At 39.5% G+C, this 18,849-nt stretch overlaps 1 protein-coding gene across 2 annotated transcripts; it reads right to left on the bottom strand.

Moving 5' to 3' along the window:
* Positions 1–631: 631 nt before the first annotated feature.
* On the bottom strand, positions 632–16,634 carry wls (Wnt ligand secretion mediator). Of its 2 annotated transcripts, none has more exons than XM_044042032.1 (12): positions 16,295–16,634; positions 11,639–11,911; positions 8,283–8,407; positions 8,037–8,198; positions 7,801–7,937; positions 5,102–5,270; positions 4,742–4,839; positions 4,464–4,527; positions 3,576–3,719; positions 2,681–2,764; positions 2,432–2,585; positions 632–1,651 (listed from the first exon to the last, which is right to left on the bottom strand). In XM_044042032.1, the coding sequence occupies exons 1-12, from the start codon at positions 16,398–16,400 to the stop codon at positions 1,542–1,544; spliced, it is 1,626 nt and encodes a 541-aa protein (XP_043897967.1). In that variant the 5' UTR covers positions 16,401–16,634; the 3' UTR covers positions 632–1,541. The 2 variants fall into 2 exon arrangements, with proteins under 2 accessions (XP_043897967.1, XP_043897959.1); XM_044042024.1 differs by having other exon boundaries at positions 2,417–2,585; positions 16,295–16,631.
* Between the last annotated feature and the right edge of the window lie 2,215 nt (positions 16,635–18,849).

The raw sequence follows: 18,849 nt of genomic DNA, 5'->3' as shown, positions 1-18,849 counted from the left end.
GGTCTTAAATCAAGTACTATGAATAATCAGATCCTCAAATGCACACATTGCCAGCTACAATGTTCAATGCCTGATTCAAGTTTAATTCAATACAGATCAGGTTTGTTGTGCAAAGGACACCTACCACACTCTTAAAGAAAACACGCTGGGACAAAAGTAGAGCTCCTGAAAGGTTGACAAAGAAGATTTCTCCACCATTGTCAGACATCCCTATTAAACAGAAAAAAAGCAGTAAATTACATTTGTATTATAGTTCTTCTACCGACCATGCAGTAAAATGTAGAGAATACTTATTCATAAAGCCTTACAAATGCCAAAAAAAAAAAAAGTTTATATCTCACATTAAACATTACTTCCTGTTACATACATGCTACCCCTGTCCAACTTGCAAGATTTAGGTTGTTGTTCTTAGGTTAACCATAGAGAGGCGCAGTCACCCTACAGGACTTCATGTTCCTAATAAGTTAAAATAAGTTAAACAAAATCAAACTTTCCTGCCATGTCTTCATCTATGTAGAGTCCTTAAAAAGTTTTGAAGGTGTTCATTATTGAGACATCTCATAAATTGCCAATAACTAAGTAAAATATTTGACTCAGTCATCAGGAGAAAACATGACATCACAAAATGATCTTAAGTAAAAGGTTTTTTTTTTATTTAAATTAGCATAGTAAGCAAAACAGGACTAAGAACAGTGTGTAATAGGCTACAGTCAATTTCTAAAACATTGGTAGAGCTTGATGCATATATTGTGTGAGGTTGAAAATAAGCACTTTATAAAAAATAGATATCTACATTGTAACATAATGAACGTACAGTACGCATGTCCCAAAGTGGCTATGTGGTCTGTACATTTCCCCCAATGACTTATAAAAAATAAAAAAGAAAGCCCACTTGCAAAACTAAGATCGACAGCAGTACTCCAGGTCATCTACTTTCTATGGAAGAGTGTATGTGTGTTGGGCTTTAAATGCCTCGTCTGAAAAGAGAACAAGTAATAAAAGCAGAAAATCAAAAGGAGTGGATGAATAATATCCACAAACTTTCCATTGTCCATCTTTGTCCGAAGCACAGGTCTTTATAAACCAGTCAGTTTAAGCACACTGTTCCTGAAAACACAAGTGTGACCTCCGCACAACGTTTTCTTGACACTCAAATCTGTTCATAAAGCAGCTTTTCAGTACCTGACTTAGCGTCAAAAGCATTGTGCAACATTTATAAATACGACAAAGTTTACATAAAGTATGAAATGAGGGGGGACGAAATCCACCATGAAATGAAAAGGACAAATTTGAGTGTTGATTATATTTAGACTGTAGAGATACAAAAGGGAATTTAGGAGGAGGGTGAAACGTATCAAGTCATACACCTGAGGGTCTGGTGTTGGGAGGAGGGGTAGAAAAAAAAGTGGAACTGGTGAATACATGCACGGTGGACAGTTGCCATTTCAGTGCCAGACAATGTAAAGAGAAAAGCCCCTTGGATTAAATATAAGGGATGGGATCAGTAGGTAATGGAGGAGAGTCTCAATAAACTGCGAAATCTATTCATGGGCCTCTTTGCCAGTGAGCTTGTAGATTTCAGTGGGACCATCGACGTGGGTGATGGTTGTGGTCAGCTGGATGTCTTCCCCACTGTTTGCTCCAGCATCTCCTGTAAATAATAATAATATTAATAATAAATATGGTGAACAATCAGCATCAAACATATTATATTATATTATATTATAATACACATTAAGGTCTTTATATTCTTGGTTTTGACAAAGCAGCTGAAGACTGAAGAGACTGAAACTTGGAATAAGACATCTCTCCCATGTAACTGCTTGATAGACATCAGGGAAAGCCTCCAGAACTTCAAAATCTCTTTTTCTCTCCACTTGTCACTGACGTCAGGAGATGGATGGTTTTCATTACTTTGCTGGTCTCCACTCCACCCCCTCTCTTCACTGTTTCCCCCTCCTCTCCATCTGGAAGAGAGCCTGGTGTCCATTAGAATCACCCCCTTGGGCCAAAGACACCCTTGTTTCCCTTGGGAATCGGAGTGTTTCTCAATTCAACCCTTCCCTTCTTCCAAAAACAAACTTTGGATGAATAGGCAGCTTTACAGCAGAGCACAGACACTTGTTGCCCATCAGAATGAGGTTAGAGCTACTGGGAGACTATTGCAAGACCATGGCCCAAGAAAACTATTGACTTCACTTCATTTCATGTAAAATAAGTAACTCAAACCCATTACGTATATGTGTGTATATATATATATATATATATATATATATATATATATATATATATATATATATATATATATCCTAAATTCAATAGAGGTTAATGGTTCATCCTGACCAGCTTCGACAGAGGACCAATCCACAAGTGATAAGACTGAAGTTATCATACGTCCATTGTAATATGTAGTTACCAGTGATGCACTGACCACTTGACCGCTCGTCGCCATAGCGTTTGTGAGAAGGCGCGTAGAGGAACATGATGGCAAACACGTACAGATTCCACATGCCGTAGATACCAGTGAAGAAGGCACTGTTCACCTGCACCGTGTGCTCTCCCCAGTGCCAGTGACCCTCATTCACCTGGATGACACAAATACACACATATCAGTAAAAAAAACAGACCAAAAAAACCTCCAAACAATTCACATTTTATCAATTTATCACATCAAACTCACCTGACTGATGATGAAGAAGATGACCGTCATGGCAGCACAGGTCAGTGTGACCAACATGAGGAACTTGAACCTGAAAATCAGACCCTAAAGGGTCAGAAAAACCATGAGTTAAAGAAATACTTATTTATAAATACTGCATTTAGCTTTGTACTACTAGAATAGCGGTAGTATCGTTTGAATAATCGTGCTCATCACCTCCGATGAGGTGATGAGACAGGTAAATATTCCTCTATGACCCTATTGTGAGTTTGAGCATTGTGTAACCAAGGTTGATTAAGTCAGCAATAAATAAATTAAGGTGAATTCATATTGTCCATGTCCAACAAATAAAACTAAATATCAATATCAAAATACAAATGAGCACAAGAATAAATATGTTTTATTTTGAAAATACTGCAATTCACTTCCTGCGAAGTGAATGTGTTAGCTTTTGCTCAGTTGCAAGATCTGTGATGATTGATACTGTTGTTAAACCCCAAAAAAAAAAAAAATGTACTGGGGTACCCCTCAATTGAATTTCAGATAACAGGATATCAGAATACTAAATAAAAGTGTCCGGTTGAAATACCAGCAACAATTGAATTACAATCAATTTCAGCACAATATCACAGGTTGTACCTTTAACCGTAAACAGTTCAATTTTATGTTGTTTTACTCTTGCACAATCAATATAAATTCTTAAATCATCTACTTACCTTGTGGATGTGTCATTTTACTATTGCTACTCAAGTCAGATGATTGATTGCTCTCTTTTCTCCTGAGCCGAACTTAGCTTCTGATAAACTGGTCCGCGAGGTGTATAAATACTTATATTCATACTCATATTTCTGTACCTCTCAGCCACTACCACAGCGAGCTAGGGCTGTGGTTGGTTACAATTGCTAAACAAACAAACCTCGTAGTGCAACCGTCTTGCCTTGGACATGGCAGGCAGGGACGTCCTCTTTCCACTGATATTCCGGAAGACTTGGAAAACCATGAAGCAGAGGAAGAGGAAGTAGAGACAGGCACAAATCCCTGCCACAATTATGAATGCCATCTGAGGAAATGCCATTAAGGATATTCTTCCTAAAACAATCAGCCAACAGTAGTGGTGCATGATGACTTCGTACAACAAATACAGAGAGTAAATCAAGTTGAATTCGTCCGTTGGTGTGAAAGTTAGGTCATACATGAACAGAGATGTGAAATTAAAAGATCAAAAAACAACTGTATTTAATTTACCAATCTTTAAAGTTGATTGTACAAACAGCCTCACACATGCAAGACCCAACCCTAGTTATGTGCCTCATTTATAATATTTTAACAAACTTCACAGCTGTAAAAAGGTAGAGAAGAAACTGCTAAAGAACTTTAGATCCTGGTTATAGATCCTAGATAAACAAGACAAGTGTTTATCTGGTGTTTTTTTGTAATGATGAATCCAGCATTTTCTCAGCTCGTTCAAGCACACAGGTACACAAACATGTCATTACAAGACCCTGGGCAATACTTTGACATATGGCAGTGCTGAATTATTTCGCATATTAGTCTAGAGAACAGAGCTAAGATTATGTTTAAGGGAAAAACCAGGTACTACGACAACCACAGTACTAGCACAGTACAGGTCACCATATAACAAAATACTGGGATTTGAAACGAAGTTTATTTCGAACATTTATAGCGACTTATGGGTTTTATTAGCTTCGTTTGATCTGATGATTTTACAGCAGACAAGATGCTGCAGGGCCAATGTAGTGAGCTTTTTTACTCTAAATATTAACATATTATTTAAAAAGGATACAGCCAGTTCAGTTCCTACATCAGATGCCCAAATACTGTAGAAAGGGTTCGTCAGCTGGACACCTCTGATGGGAAAAAAAAAACAGCACATGAACACTTTCACTGCATGAATTTTATTATAGAGGCCAGCAAATTAACAGCAGGTGAATATTATGCATTAAAATAAGAAAAGTCACAAGACAGAACCCAACTAAGATTAATTCTTATAAAAAAAAGAAATCGACTTTTGTTAAACATTATCTGTATTTGAATCAAGTAAAAAGAAAACCACTGTCTCACCTCTCACACATGTCAAAGATAAAAAGGCAGAAGGAGCCAAAGACGATGGGTCCCACCTGCTTCCAGTAAACAGAGAAACGGTTTCTCTCCGTCTGGTCCTGGGTGAACACACATAAAATATTTAAACGTATGATACACTGTATATCAGCTTACTGTATTACACTTCCATTGATCATATGTGATCCTCCTCCTTAAATCAAAGCCAATCTGCAAATACTATTAATCCCCAGAAGTAAAAAAAAAAAAAAAGTAACTTATTTGTTTGAAAGGTAATTTTACCAGATGCACACATTGAAATACTGCAGGTGAGTCAAAATACATCATGAGTGTGAAACATTTAAAAGCTGCCGGCTACTTTACCATGAGGTGCTCCCCACAGAAAATGATCCAGAAGGAGAGCAGCATGGAGTAGAAGATACCCTGCCTGATGTCTCCGAAAAGCAGCATCCAGGTCCAGTTGAAGCCAATAGAGAACCACTCCACTGGAATGTTGATGAATGTCATCGAAATGCCCAGTGCAAGAATAACCCTGAAAGAGCAATAACAGTCTTAACACTAACATCTTTAAATTCCAAACACTTTCAAATTGTAGTAAATGACCATTAGATTCAGGTAAATGTCAAATTAATTCACAAAATGCTGATTTTGGATCTCTGCAACCGAAAAGACCCACAGGTGAATTATACTGCAAAATACCCTCAGTCATTCAGCAGTTTTTTTATAAACACTTCTTGCCCCCATTCTCCCCTGCAGTCCATCAGTCAGGTCTGACAGTATTGCTCGACAGGTTATTTTCAAGTGAAGGATACGCAGAATTCAAAACATGTCTGTTCACAAAGATCAAACAAAGGCAGAATAATAAGGAAAATCATCAAAAGGTCATATTTTAAGTGTTAAGTGTACAATTGTCCTGCATTTGTAGCATCATAAATGTCAACCTTATATTAGATGTTAAAATATACATAAACCTCATGATAATTATGGTATATTTTAGGAGAATATAAACACAATGCAATGTCTTCATTACATAAGTAGCCTCATTATTATACTGAACCTTTGCTAAACCTTGAAATCCAGGTATTTATAGAGAAATGTGGAAATTTATTAAAAACACTCAGCCTACAGACAGACAGAATGAAGCTCGTCTTCAGAGTGTCTGCAGCAGGTTCTTGCATGCCACCAGGAGCTGAAAGGAGGATCGTAAATAGCCAGTTAAGAGGGCAAAACAGAGCCAGAGACTGTGTGTGAGACGGACGGACGGACGGGGGGCTGGGCAGCAGATAAAGGTGACCTTATAAACATCTGGGTACAAGTGGTTTATGCAAAGGCTGCGGGTAACAGATGTTAATGAATACAAGTTCGGAGCGATTCCATTCCAGAGAGCAAGTAAGTGAACAGACAGAAAACCATGGTATGCAGGGAATGTGCCCTGATCACTACCAGCACAGGCAGGGGAGCTGAGGCCTGAACGCATCTGTGCAACTGTGTGTAGAAAATAAGGGTTTGATAGGAAAATCTGGTGGGGAAAAATAAACAAAAAAAGATAAAAAAAGAAAGATGTATAAATGCACATCAAGTTTTTTTAAGAAGTCTGGAGGTTCACCATTCTGACACCTCTGTGGACAACATGACTGGTTGAGCTTTTACAGCATGAAAAAATAATTTCCTGTCCACAAATAGGGTACGAGTCACACTTATGAAGAGTGTGCTACTCATTTGGGAGTAGGAGCCTTGAGCTGGTGTGCATGTGGTATGCGTATGTGGTGTCTTGCGAGCTGAAGTGTAAGACCTGAGAGTGTTTGTGAGGCATGTGTCAGTTGAGTGCTAGCTTGCAGATTTTCAAAACACGTTTCACGCTTCACAGGGCACTTCCTGTGGCACAGAGTGCAGCCTCTTGCTGATCCATCTTCCCAGAAAAGCAGGGGGTTACACAAATATTCGGCTGTGATCAAGGCTTCAACTTCCCACAGCATAACATTCAAACCATCTGTGACAGATCCAGCTGCTTCATTTTCAACAGTTCATAAAGAGATGAACACAAATACCTGATGTTTTAAATCTTCCTTTAAAAAATGAAGACATTCTTGTTCCCTTGAGGAAATCTGGCAAGTAGAAGCTTTCTTCAAAAACTAAGAAGCCTGTGTAGTATTATTCACAGATGGAAGCTAAAACCACCTCACAGCACTACAGTTTTGCAGAGCACGACCTACCGATGGAACTTGACAACGTTCCTCCTCGGTGGCTTGATGAGCAACGCCCTCTGCTCTCAATGACCTACTTGCATATTTCATCCATTGTTAATATGCGTCTTCACCTAGTAGATTCACTGAAGCACAGGCTGTGACTTTAACCATTACTGTAGGTTCTAGCTGTTTTTCAAAAACAAGTAGAATTTGTCCCTAGTTATCACCTAACAGAGACCATCTTTAATAGAGTATGGAATAAAAATTAAAACCATCTGTGACAGATCCAGCTGCTTTATTTTAATTGAGGCCCAACCGTAACATGTTTTTAGGTTTTTTTAAACCATGAAAATCATTTGTTGTAGCATCTCACCATGTTCACATACATAGTTCATCTGAACTGCTTGCTCAGGAAGTAAAATAAACAAACAAACAAACAAACAAACAAACAAACAAACAAACAAACAAAGGAAGCTCTGCTGAGAGAGTGAGAAATAATTCTGCCATTCCGACTGTTTTTGTAATTATGTTAACAGTTCATTCATCTGCCCAACCCGAATACAAAGCATATATGAAACGGAGAAGGCAACTAACACTGTTGCATTAACATTTCTGAAGCAGATATTATGTTACCTCAGGGATATTGCAATCAAATCATTAGAAATTCAAATTTATTAAGTAACTTTCTTAGTGAAGCAACTTTTACTAGTGCATCTTGACTGATAATCAGAATGAATGCATTGATAATATGGACTGAAAATTGCAGTAAACAACTTGATTGCAATTAAGAAAAGATTTAATTGTTTGACATAACTATTCATTTAAAAAGAGAGAGATGGTGGTCATTACACATTGCAATAATGATTGAGTACTTACTTCTCCAGCAGCACAGGAGGTCTGCTCATGAGCATGATGCGTCTCCAGTACCATATCATGATAATGAGGATGCTGGGTGTGAGGAATGTCTTCATTGCAAACCAAACCTTTGTAAAGCCTCCGTTCTGGTGGATGCTCTTTGGGGTGAGTACACAGACAAAAATCACTGTCAACTGTCAACAATCTGTACCGTGCATCTAAAAATACAGCATATGTTCGTCAAAATTACAACTTACAACAAGGCGAATGTCTTTGATTTCACCGATCCCGACGTTAACCTTCCTGCGCTCATTGACAGGCAAACGGATGTTGAGAAGGTAGTACTTGTGGGCCACGCTGCCAATCTCCATGAAGGGCAGCAGGTCACACTCGTAGTAACGTCCTTCATTCTCAAAGGTCTGAAAACATTTGGCAACATAATTGATTTTAAAAACACATTCAGATTTTTACAATTAAACAGAAGATACGGTTGTTTCCCTCACCCTGGTAGTGGTAAAGTTGCAGCTAAGTTTCCTCAGTTCTAAAGAGTGAGCCATCTCCGTCCAGTCACTCACTGTGTCGTCTCTGTAAGCCAGACGCACATCAAGACTGGCCATCGCGCCATCCTCTGGAAATAATTGATAAGATAATGCTCTTTAGCATCAATATAGCAATTTGGTGGACAGTTTGATTAGTTCAAAGCACATCATAGATCATGAGCTCAGTGTTAATGAAACCACTATTTTTTCTTTTGGATAAATGGATAATGAAATGAATAATACATTCACATTCATCTGTATTTGTAAAAATGTTACACATCCCTGCTGCACGTCATTATCCTAGTGACGGGATAAAATGAAGAGCTGATGATTACAACACAGACAGCCATGACATTTTCATTACCAGACCAGCTGAGTGCACTCACATTTAGTGCAAATGTGTTCCTTCCCACCAACTTTCAAATGTTTAACATGCCAATATACACTGCAGAGCAAGTGAATGGAAGAGTTGACATTCATTTTTGCCATGAATTCAGGTAAATGTCAGTGTTCATTAAGAAGTTTGCATTTTCAACATTACTGACATTGACTGGTTACATCTAAAACAAACATGTTAATACAAGGACACATTCTGATTGTCAATATGTGGTACAGACCCATGTTGAGATACAGTTGCATGTCAACATGGTGTGTGTGTGTGATTGAGTCTGCTCTCCAAGGTGGCCCACCTTGACATAAACTTCAACAGCACCTTGCCTTGGCCTCCAACGAACAACACCCAAAGCAAAGCTATTAAAACTGCATATTTAGATACATTACAAAGCCAAGTGTTCTCTCCTCCAGCCCACCTCTTGTGAGCCTCTTGTGCCGTTATGAAACAAGCTGTAATGAAAAGACAAGGAACCCAGTGGCCTTTGCTGTAAGAAAAAAAGAGAGGCAGGGGGAGAGCGAGCCAGATGAGAACTGGCAGCCGACTGTCTCTGTAATGCCCTTCCCTCTGCTATTGGTTGAGCCAGACGCCCTCGAATGTCAGCTTATTTCGCGCAAACATTCCACTTCAGTCCAGCAGTCATCGCCACAGAAACTAAGCCTCCTCAACAGCTGTGTTATTAATGGACCACAGCCAATGAGTGCTTGGTGCCAAGGTGGAGTGGGGTGGAAGGAGTGGTTAATAAAGGCAAAGCTTTTCATGGCATGAACATTGATAAACAGATAAGGTAGTCAAGGAATGACAGCCTTGTATTAAATTGTAACTAAACCACTAAACCATATGTAAATCAGTTTATATGGGCATCTAGTAAAGTTATTTGTTGATCCAGGTGTAAAAATTCAATATTCCACTTGTTATGACAGCTCCTCCTGTACCTTAGTGAAATCTGAGAGAGCTGTAGTTTGTTATTTCCTCCTGAGCCCAAAACTGTTAGAAACCAAACAATAATGACATGACTGTTTACACAAGGCAGAGCAGAAAGTCTCAGTCATAAGACCACACAACAATTTTTACAAACTGGCCTAAATATTTATAACCATTTGTCAGTATCATGATTGTGTCACCCTACATTATGAAGCTCAGATTAACCTTATCATACATAGCTATACATTATAAGCTCTGTAGCAAAGACTCAAAACCTTTCCCAGGACTGACTAGTGATCTTATTAAGCTTTCACATCTTCCTCTCTAATCCCTTCTTTCAGGGTCCAAAACACCCTGCCAGGATACCAATCCCTCTTCTACAACATAACAGTTATCTCCCTCCTCCTCCACCCGTTCCTCTCATTCAGAGGGTTTAACACGTCGAGATGCTGTTTGTCCACCAGTGATACACTTAACAGTATTGTTTGACGGGGATAGTGAATTTGAGGTGACAGTAGATGCTGGATATGTAATCTTGCATCGCCTGTTGTTCCACAGCAGATTAAATTTACTCATGCAGGGTTAAACAGAACTGAAATGTATTTGTTTGCTTTAACCTTCAATAATATCAATAAAATGGTTGTATTGTATTTTATTCTATTGTATTGTATTTTATTTGTTTGTATTGTATTTTTGACTTATTTCTACTGCTGCTACTTTGACCCAATTTCCCCTCAGGGATAAATAAAGTTATCTATCTATTTATCTATCTATCTATCTATCTATCCATCCATCCATCTATCAAAAAAGTGACAGTACATTAAGAGGTTTAGTGCCTCATAAATGGGAGTTGCCATTACAAAAGAAAACAAAATGTCTTGCATGCAACATTCTCATTAAACTCTCATAATACACATTTTCCCATCAAAGAGGTTACCAACCTTTTTGACTACAGACAAGCACTATAAAAAATCATAATTCAACCTTTAGAACAGTTCAAAACACAAAGCGCAAGACTGTTTTACAGGCACGTTGCGTTTTTAATGTCCAATCTGCTGCAGAGCTTCATTTTGATTTGAAACAAAATATGTTCGGGAAAAATAAGACAAAAACAGTGCAGCAGACTCACGTTTGGCCCTGGTCTTCCCATGTTTAAATATGTACCACCACATGTAAAATGACCTAATCCTGAATAATGTAAGTGGGCAAAAACTTTAATTGATTATATTACTGAAATGTAAACATGAGGTAATCTATTTGTTCCACTCACTACACAAATTAAAACTGTAATATCTTAACTAAAGTTGAACGGTCAGGGGGGGCATCACATACATTTTGAAAATTAGAATGATGTCATCCACAAAGTACGTAAATGATTTGGTTGTGAGTCTCAGGGATGGATAATAGGAGAGTGCATTGCTCAGAGTCAGCCAACAATGAAAGGGGTCCAGATTACCTCTCTCCTCTCATTTAATATCTGTCTCGAGGGCTCCTGACAAGCCCATCTACTGCTATGGAGAACAAACAGCAGGACATCCATCATTGTTTGCAGCCAAACTGTGTCACAGAAATCCAATCTACTGACAGAGACACACTGCTGGGGATTCCACGAAAACATTCACCTCAAAAAACTGAATCAAAACCTGGTAATAAAAGAAATTCACAGTATTACACAAACCAGTATTACTGGTAAAGTTGTAATGTGTGAGTCTGTGCTTGAATTTACAATGTGAGGAAATTGGAAGTGACATCAGATGTAAATATTTCAGAAGCAAGCTTGGTCTCTGCTTTGAGCCTCTGCAAATACTTGCCTTCAGATTGTGAAACTAAGGAATAACAGAGGTCAAACATTGACACAACTACAAAAAAAAATGTAGCACAGGAATAAAAATTTCACTAAAGGGTTTCCATTCAGTTTAGCCTCACTTCCCTCTCCTACATCTTTAAAGCCATGTCCTGGAGGAGACTCATGAACCAAAAATAATAGCAAAGTCTTGGTTCTTACCTATCTGGTTGTACATCTTAAAGGCAATGTCAAACTGCAGGATAACCAGCATAAACTGGAACCAGGGGCTCATCTCCTTCTGGGGCATAGGGATGTGGATGGCAAACACAATGTTGTTGGCTTCAATCCTTTTGGCCACAGCCTCATCAAAGGTCCTGATCTTTTCACATTGGTCATGACCCCAAGGCATGAACCATTTCGATTCCTCTTGGTGCTTGATTTTGTCCACACATTTGGTGGCCAAGTAGTGGACTGCTGTAGTGGGGCTGGGAGCTGTTGAGACAAAGTGGAAGAGATGTTAGGGTGGACGTTATAATGAAATACGGCAGCAAAGTGGTTTGCAGTCCTGCCAAGCTAAATGTCCCCTCAGACTAATAAATCACCTAAAAAGTTTCAGTAAAAAAATAAATAAAGTAAAGTTGATCAACCATTAGGAGCTTGCAACAGGTTGGATTTGAGCCAAATCCATTCCAAACACCTTTGCCAGTAGTTGGAATACGGTTTATAAAAACGCCTGCGGGCCAGTTTTACTCACTGAAATGATGGAGCAGAAAAATTCCCGAAGACTCTCAGGCACCAATTACACTGTTTCGCAATGAGATTCATGAGCAATACCGGTGTTTGTAGTCTGTACTCACAGGATTTGAGTGGTGCTTGTGAAAGGATCCATCATTATCATGAGAACACAAAAACTTTAGTTGGCTGTTGTTAAAGCTGGAGGTTTGGTGTGAATGACATCACAGAGATCTGAGAGTCGAGGTTTAGCGTCGGGGAAAAAAAAAATAAAAGAATAAAGACAAACCAGTTTTAAAACACCATATTCGAGAGGTGATGTCAGACTGATAACCTTCCCATTATCAGTGGCCTTGTTTTCTGATATCAGTTACAGCAGAGACTAACGACATGAAACCAGGTCTTCAAGAGTCGACATAGGCCAGTCACCAATTTCACTATCAAAACCGCATAAACATTCCATTATACCGTGCCTGTGGTATGAGACATTTTTAATGGTTCACCAAATCGTAGTGTCAGACTCTCAGCCTGTTCATTCAAGCGTAAAACAATATTTATTCTGCCCTCAGAAGAGTATTTACGTTGAGCTGTGGTGAGCTGCCATTCACTCAGTCAGATGTGAAAATAGCACAAAATTAATGTTTGACCACAACAAGGCTGAACAATTAATTAACATTTTATCGAAATTGGTCTACTGGAACATTACCATTTGAGATTAAATATTGTCCCGACCGACTGATGAAAACACCTTTGCACAAGTATCACACAATAGTCATTTTAAATATGTGATTCAGGTGAAAATGAGAATAAATATGTACAAATTACCATTCCCTCTGATATTGCAATTTTAGTCAAAATAATCACAATTAGATATTTATTCAAAATCGTTAAGCCCTATCGCATGTATGTATGTCAAAGAAGAAAGTCCAGAATGCAGGTCTGTGTATCAATATTCATCTATGTCAAAAAGCTAATGAGAACTAACATTTAGTAGAAACACTTTAAAATTTAAGTTAGTTAGCAGCTATTTAGACAAATCAGTTTTCAGTTAATCAAAATACTTTTCTTTGGTCAAAACAAGTACTAAACATTTTATTTTAAGTACACTTTATAGACAAATAGAAAAAATGTATTGCAAGAAACAAATATTCAGTAAATGATTCCATTGTGAAGATGATCACGAACTGCAGTCATATAGAAAACGTATTGGTATTAATAATTTCATAAATGCTGCAAGTTTGTAAGAGTAGGTATTCAAGGCATCAATAAGTGAAGAAATTGAAATTGGTAAATGGATGTCCCCGTTTGACCTAGAAAGACCTGAATCTAACAAAGTGAAGTACGGCTTTCAGATGGAAGAGCAGATGCTTCCAATTTGAGAAAACCTGGATAAGAAAGAATGGGATAAATGCTGATTGTTGTAGGAAGTAGTGACTCATTGGCAAGAGCGAGAAAGGCCAAATTTTTCAGACACAACTCATCAGAGAGATTACTGACGTTTCTAATTCAATTCAAAGCTCTAATCACAGCCAAAGCCGATTCAACAAAAGAACTTTATGACAGGGTTATTCTTTTAGCTTGGCTATTTCAGCATTTCTAACTTTAGAAAAGGAATACAAACAAAATTTAACAAAGCTTCAAAAAAAAGGTATCACACTAGTTTGTACCAGAACAACTTATCTGTCTGTGTAATCGGATCAGTTCCCTGATACAGAGGGCTGAAAGGTGGGCACCACTAAGTTAACACACAGTCATAAAACCCAACAGGGGTCATCTCTAAGGCAGCTTTAAAGGGACAGTTCAGGTTTTTAGAAGTTTAGTTGTTCAAGGTATGAATCTATCTATCTATCTAGTCCCTGTGGACAGATATATTCTATGTCTCAGGTTGGTTCCCAGCACTGGTGGAACACCAAGCCAGTGCTGATACTGCTTTAACTAATATAAACACACTTCTAAGAAAAAAACCCAAGCTATCACTTAAATTGTCTTAACAACTGTCCAACAATAAAATACAAATACACACACAGTGGGGAAGAAGATACACCAAACCGAATTAAAACCCAGTTATCTGTAAAGCTCTTGAAGTTCAATTATCTAGTGACCCTGTGAGTCCAGCAGCACACTGGCTCCTACAGTCTCTGTCACAGCGTGTCCAGAATAATGGCTGTCCCCTGAGCCCGCTGACCCCATACTGTGTTCCCAGGTTTGTCGGGAAACAAGGGGAGAAAGAAAAAAACCTTTCTACTCAATTATCCCTGCCGCCCCCAGCCACCGAGCAAACACAAAGGAATCTGGCTTCATTAAAACCATCTCTGCCTAGACGGAGCCAAACATGCTAATTTGTCACCAGCTCTGTAGTGAGTGATAGGGAGACTGGCTGAAGGTGGGTTTACATTAAGCAGGTTTATGCACATCATGGATGTATGCATTTAAGACATGAATTGAACACATAACCTTGATAAGGAGGTGGAGTAGGTGGCATGTTGATAAACAGGTGCAATGAAAACATAATCTGTGAATTGAGGATATGACTGTACCAGTTGGTCAACGGCCTCCAATGAATGTGAGAGCTGTTTGAGAAAATGATGAGCAGTACCACAGACAAAGATTGTGTCTTTACAGAGGCTTTTCATAAGAAACTTCCAAAAACTATTTACTGAAAATTGTTGAGTTTCTAAAACCACATTTCAGTCCAGACCTGGTCTTTCGACAATCATGCATGCCTTCTGATTTTAGGCTGATATGAATAGATTATCTGGCCAAATTATCCTGTAGTGTGAGCGGTTAACAGATGCATAAGTAGCATAAGTATCAGACATGTTTGACATATTCGACTGAACCGGGATTGGGGCGTGATGAGAGATGACCAGTGTGACGAGGATGAAAGTGAAGACAGTGTCCCAAGTCTAGTGGATGGTAGAAAAAGAGGACGAACTTGTGGATTTAGGGCAGTATGATTGCTTGTATAAGACGTATCACAACCAAATGGACACAGTCCGCCTCCATGTCTGTTTACATTCTGAAGTCACATTAAATCACTTGCATTTCTGTGTGATCCCAAATCCCTGAAATCACCAAGTGTGTGGTCCCGCGTCTTGACTGCATCGTCTCCTCTGTGCTTTCTCAGGATTAAAACATTGACAATCAGTTGAAAATCCTCTAGTGTGGGGCAGTTGTGCGGTTCTTTACTTGTGTCATCAACTTGCACCTTTTCGCGCTTCTTCAGTGGTGAATTGGACAAAAATCTGACACCACAACCACCTTGGTGAACACAGCATAAACCAATATGGACTGATTTAATCTATTGTTTTTACTGTGATAATAATGTTTTTTTATCACCCATTTTAATGGAAACCAGACAGAGACTGGATTTAAAGAAACTTGACAGCAACTCCAAAACAGTCCTTGAGGCAAAATGCAACTTTGACAGCTGTGTGCACTTGTGTGTCTTTGTGTGTGTGCGCGCACCACTGTCTCTGTGTAAATGGGAAAAAAAACTAGGGACATGAATGCGCTGCCTGCGAGGCAAATGGGCGATTTGGGAGAAGGGGAGAGACACAGGGGGGAGAGGAAGGAGTGAGAGGAAGGTAGAGATGCTGCCTGAGGCCCCCACACGGCAGACACACATTATACATGGGAGGAGGAGGAGGAATAGGAGGCGGAGAAAAGAGAACAAGAACATTCGAGTTTGGATCAAAGAAGTGTAATAAATGCGATTTTGGAGCACATATGTGTTAGTTAAACAACAAAAATAAAGCTCTCCAACAGCAGTGTCTTGTAATATCGTCGGCCACGGTCATAAAGACAGTGGTGGTATGTGTGCAGGCAGCTAACACCTTGATACAAAGCACTGATTTAGCGGAGGTGCAGCAGCTTTAAAGGACGGGTTTTAAAGCGCTGCATTGTTTGACCGTGAAGGTAAACACAGCTAAAAGTTAGCCCGTACTGTGTTTTTGCTTGTGAAGAAAAGGTTAATTCGCGCTGTTGTTAAGGCACGTACCGAAGTCAAAACTTAATGGTTTTTTTAACATTTGGAGCCAATTCACGTTTGAATTTTCCCCAACAGACACACTCGCACAAGCGCTAGCTAAACAAACGAGCGGAAAAAAGTGAACGATGAAGAGGGGGAAAAACGTAACTTACCAATTAAACCGCCGACCATGAAGGCTAACGCCTGAAACAAAAGAAGAGTAACTCCCATTATCACCAACTTTTTGGTGCTCATATTCTCAATGATAGCCCCCGCCATCGCGAATCAAAGGCTGGAGGAAAAAACACACACAGAAAAAAAGCACACGAGTGACACAAACAACAGTGTGTGGAAAGGAAAAAGACGACGCTGATGCATCCACGGTCGGCAGGAAGACAAACTGGGCCCCTCCACCGCTCTGCTCCTGCTTTTCAACTTCAGAGGAGAAGAAGAAAAAAAAAGAAAATCAGGAATCACATGACCTCAGCACTCAGCTTTATCCCCTCACAGCCAACACTATAGACCAGGGGAAAATCTGTGGAGCGCCGCTGCATTGCAATAGAGTCTGGTAATGCAGGTTACCGTGTCACTGAATTCCTGTAATAGCTCCCCTGTTTGCGGCTCTCTGGGCTATTTAAAGGAGGATTTCAGAGGGTCCAGTCTCATGTTGTGCAGTGTTATACCATCCACACATTGTCCTTCAGTGTCTGTTCTTAATCCATGTTAGACATGGAGGGACATGCAGGGACGTTGTCATCTGCAAAAACTCAAACGAGATTTCACTTTAAGTCTGCAGTCTTCAAATGTTACATCATAACCTGTAGAAAATCAGGAGTGTTTTAAGAGACTTAGAAGGCCAAAGGCAAAAAAAAAGTGTGCACACTGGCTTTTCATTTAAACTGTGTTTGCATCATGGTACAGTTCAGTTTGGTACAGTACAGTACGGTTTGGAAAGGTACACCCCGGGTCAGGCTTGCATTTCAACAGAGAACAGTACCTTTACTTGGTAGGCAGGTGTGCGCTGTGCTCAATGGCCACGTCAGCGAGATAAGTAGCGTGGCGTGACAAACAACAACATCAAACATGACACAACATACAACAATGGACAGCCCGTTTTTTTCCTGCTCTGTTTGTCGTAAATAAGACATCAAGCAGGGGAGCAACACCTTTCTGGCGCCCAATCAGCCCACTATCATGAGTGGAGCCGGTCTAGCACCACCAGTACCATTACTATGGTTCACAAAAAAAAGGGTACAAAAAAAACTGAATGGTTGAACCAGGCTATTTTGGTATTATTCCTAATGGTAACGCAAAAAAAAAAAGTACTAAACTGGTGGAAACCAGGCTTTTGGCACACATGCTCAGGGCCAGGTCATACTTTACATACTTTACGTGTCTGCAGATTGCTTAGGTCCACGTGATATTATCCACCCATTTCCACAGTGGTCCACTGCAAAGTCTGAGCACACCTCCAGTTTGAGTCCATGGGGACAGTGCATGAGTAGACTGCACATGCTCCCTCTAGTCCAGTTGGTGGTGTGCTCTTGTTTCGGACAATATAAAGACAACAAAGAAGAGAATACTCATGGAAACTCAGCCCTTAAAATAACGTGAGTGGAAATTTGGTACAGTATGGCCCTTATTCAGGAGCAGTACCAAAATAACTACCCCCGATTGTTCCATTTTTTGGCACCCTTCCCTTGGGGAACCAGAGTAAAATGGTACAGTAAGGTCAGCTGATTTGACCTCAGAAAAACAGTAATCCTTTGCATCCGGTGTTTTTTCAATGCCCCCATCAGGCACAGCCCCCACCCCACCTACCAGGTAAAGGTATTGTTCTCAGTCAAAATACAACACAATAATTAGTGGTGCATGCGTCATCCACAGCAAAACAGACAGTGAAAGTGATCTTACACTACAGTTGTAACATCTACAGCTGTCTCATATGTCACAAAGTTTCAAAGTAAAAGCATCTTAAAAGCATTCTTCTTCTCTTTGTTTTAACAAGGCTTTTAATGTGAAATATGTGCAGGACTGACAGATGTGCAACTTCACCCTAAAGAGTCCTGGCATTTAGTTGAGTAAAGATAATATTTGGAGTATATACAAGTATATTCTTTACTACTTTCAAAGTAAAATTATGTCAAACAAGAAGCTGCACAGCTGGATTGAGTGTGGATCTGGCTTAAGAATTAGTGATATCTAATGAATACTGCCTTTCCCAACCACTTTAGGGAACTATGTTGGCCTTTGCACACCAGAGAGGATGTCGATCATCTTAAAAACATGGTGGTGTAACATGGCAGCTCTTGCCTAAAGTACTTAATTTCAATCATACATTTCATAGGTTTCGTCATCTTTGTGTAACCACACATGTCCACTCTGCTCTTTCAGTTGCAAGTTGACATTGTATCATCCTTATCGGTACAGCTTATTTTTTTTGTATCCATATCTGTGCTCCTTTTGTGTAACTGGGGAGGAAAACATTTTGAATTAAGAATTACGGAGAGGTGGTCAGGGTGGTACTGAAGGAATCAAGAGCAACAGGGAGGGTATGGGAGCAAAATGGGATGGTGACTGTGACGCAAGGAACTGATATGGTTACAAGACAGAAAGTGTTGTGTGACAGAGTATAAATCAGGTTTAGTGGTGATCCACTTCCATCTGGGCCTCCCCTGGGCTACATGCAGGGTTTTCCCCCCAATCTCTTTTAGCTCAGCTGTCACAG

The sequence above is a fragment of the Solea senegalensis genome, linkage group LG1 (assembly GCF_019176455.1).
Source record: "Solea senegalensis isolate Sse05_10M linkage group LG1, IFAPA_SoseM_1, whole genome shotgun sequence".
Lineage (NCBI taxonomy): Eukaryota > Metazoa > Chordata > Actinopteri > Pleuronectiformes > Soleidae > Solea > Solea senegalensis.
This window is presented reverse-complemented; position numbering and strand designations above follow the sequence as displayed.

Excerpts from the sequence above, each read along its gene's own strand:
- wls (XM_044042024.1), bottom strand. The coding sequence starts at position 16,400 with ATGGCGGGGGCTATCATTGAGAATATGAGCACCAAAAAGTTGGTGATA. Across the intron at positions 5,271-7,800 it reads CCTCCTGTGCTGCTGGAGAA|GGTTATTCTTGCACTGGGCA; the intron begins GTAAGTACTCAA and ends TTGCTCTTTCAG. Across the intron at positions 4,528-4,741 it reads ATCTTTGACATGTGTGAGAG|AGGTGTCCAGCTGACGAACC; the intron begins GTGAGACAGTGG and ends TTTTCCCATCAG.